We start from the raw sequence: 1,578 nt of genomic DNA on the forward strand, positions 1-1,578 counted from the left end.
CCAGGCAACGGTGAGTGAGAAAGTCCCCTCAGCCTACCCAGGTCCTGCAGACCTGAGCCCTGGAATTTAGACTACAGATAACACATCTTCAGGTTTCAGAGAAGAGAAGAAGAAAGCGAATTGTGAGAATCAAGTCTGCAGAGAAGGAAAATGGATTAGCAGAAAGAGAGTCCACTGAATCAGTCTGAGTCACATGTGCACGGTTTTACAAGACAAGGGGGGATAACTGTGAAAAACATCAGGTTTTTAGGACCCTGATCCTGGGTGAGCCTCTCTCTTGGCTCCTATCAGAACTCAAAGCCTGTTCTAATCAGAGATTCCCATGGAGGTCTCTGCCCTGAGTCTAACTGGCAAACACTCTCCAGGTTCCCCTGAGAGTCCTCGGGACTTTCGTCCTGGTGACCACAGGAGGATTATCTTCACCCAAAGTGGCACTGCTGTTTCTATGGAGGTGAGGGTGTGTCTTCCTGTTACAAAAAAAGAAACCAAAAGGACAAAAAAGTTTTGCATTTAGAGACATGAACTGTTAGTACAGAATTCTAAATCTGGAGAAGTTCCCTGGGGAAATCTGACAATGAGGCAGCCGCAGACCATGACAGGAAGTCAGCCCTTAGCAGCACCTGCCCCTGCCCTGGAGACAGCCCCGAGCTCAGTGTCCCGGGCGCCCCCTGGTGGTCGTGGGGACCCCTGCAGGGAGGTTTGTGTCTGGGCTCGCACTGACCTCCCGGCACCGTGTCTCTCGCACAGTAATACACGGCCGTGTCCTCGGCTCTCAGGCTGCTCATTTGCAGATACAGCGAGTTCTTGGCGTTGTCTCTGGAGATGGTGAATCGGCCCTTCACGGAGTCAGCGTAGTATATAGTACCACTAGCACTACTAATATACGAGACCCACTCCAGCCCCTTCCCTGGAGCCTGGCGGACCCAGTGCATGCCGTAACTACTGAAGGTGAATCCAGAGGCTGCACAGGAGAGTCTCAGGGAAGCCTCAGGCTGTACCAGGCCTCCTCCAGACTCCACCAGCTGCACCTCACAGTGGACACCTGCAAATAAAGAGACACCCTGGTCAGAAACTGCCACACAGATCCAGTGTTTCTCTCACTCATATCCACACACACTCAATCTCTCAAGTTTTCCCTGAATCACCTTTTAAAATAGCAACAAGGAAAACCCAGCTCAGCCCCAACTCCATGGCGAGTCCTCTGTGTTCAGGGCTGATCCCCAAGTGGAAATGCCTTGGAATCCAGGGCTAAGGCTCCTCTCTCAGAGCTGCAGGGTCAGGGTTGGGTTGGTTTTCATCTGTAGAGGGAGGGCCCTATTTGCATGTCTCCTACTATATAAATTATGTTCTGTAGGAGTCAATATCTTCTCCATTTACAGATGTGGAAGTGAACCCACACATGGTGGGGACTCTGTATGCATCTAGGAGCTCCTGTCTGGAATGTGTGAAGCCCAGTATCTGGCCCTGTGCTCCTTGTCACTGGCTCTGACTTCTCCCTAAACCAACTCCAGGACAAAGCTGGATGTTCCTACTGCGGTTTTCAGAACCCACTTTCCGTATTAAGAGCATGTGTTATGT

At 51.1% G+C, this 1,578-nt stretch overlaps 1 gene segment (V, D, J or C); it reads right to left on the bottom strand.

The window, feature by feature from the left end:
• Positions 1 to 524: 524 nt before the first annotated feature.
• Positions 525 to 1,284, bottom strand: LOC117084150. The segment is given in 2 exon segments: positions 525 to 1,042; positions 1,146 to 1,284. Coding segments are annotated over 2 exon segments (549 nt in total).
• Positions 1,285 to 1,578: the final 294 nt, after the last annotated feature.

This window comes from Trachypithecus francoisi, unplaced genomic scaffold, assembly GCF_009764315.1.
Source record: "Trachypithecus francoisi isolate TF-2019V2 unplaced genomic scaffold, Tfra_2.0 Contig00450, whole genome shotgun sequence".
NCBI lineage: Eukaryota > Metazoa > Chordata > Mammalia > Primates > Cercopithecidae > Trachypithecus > Trachypithecus francoisi.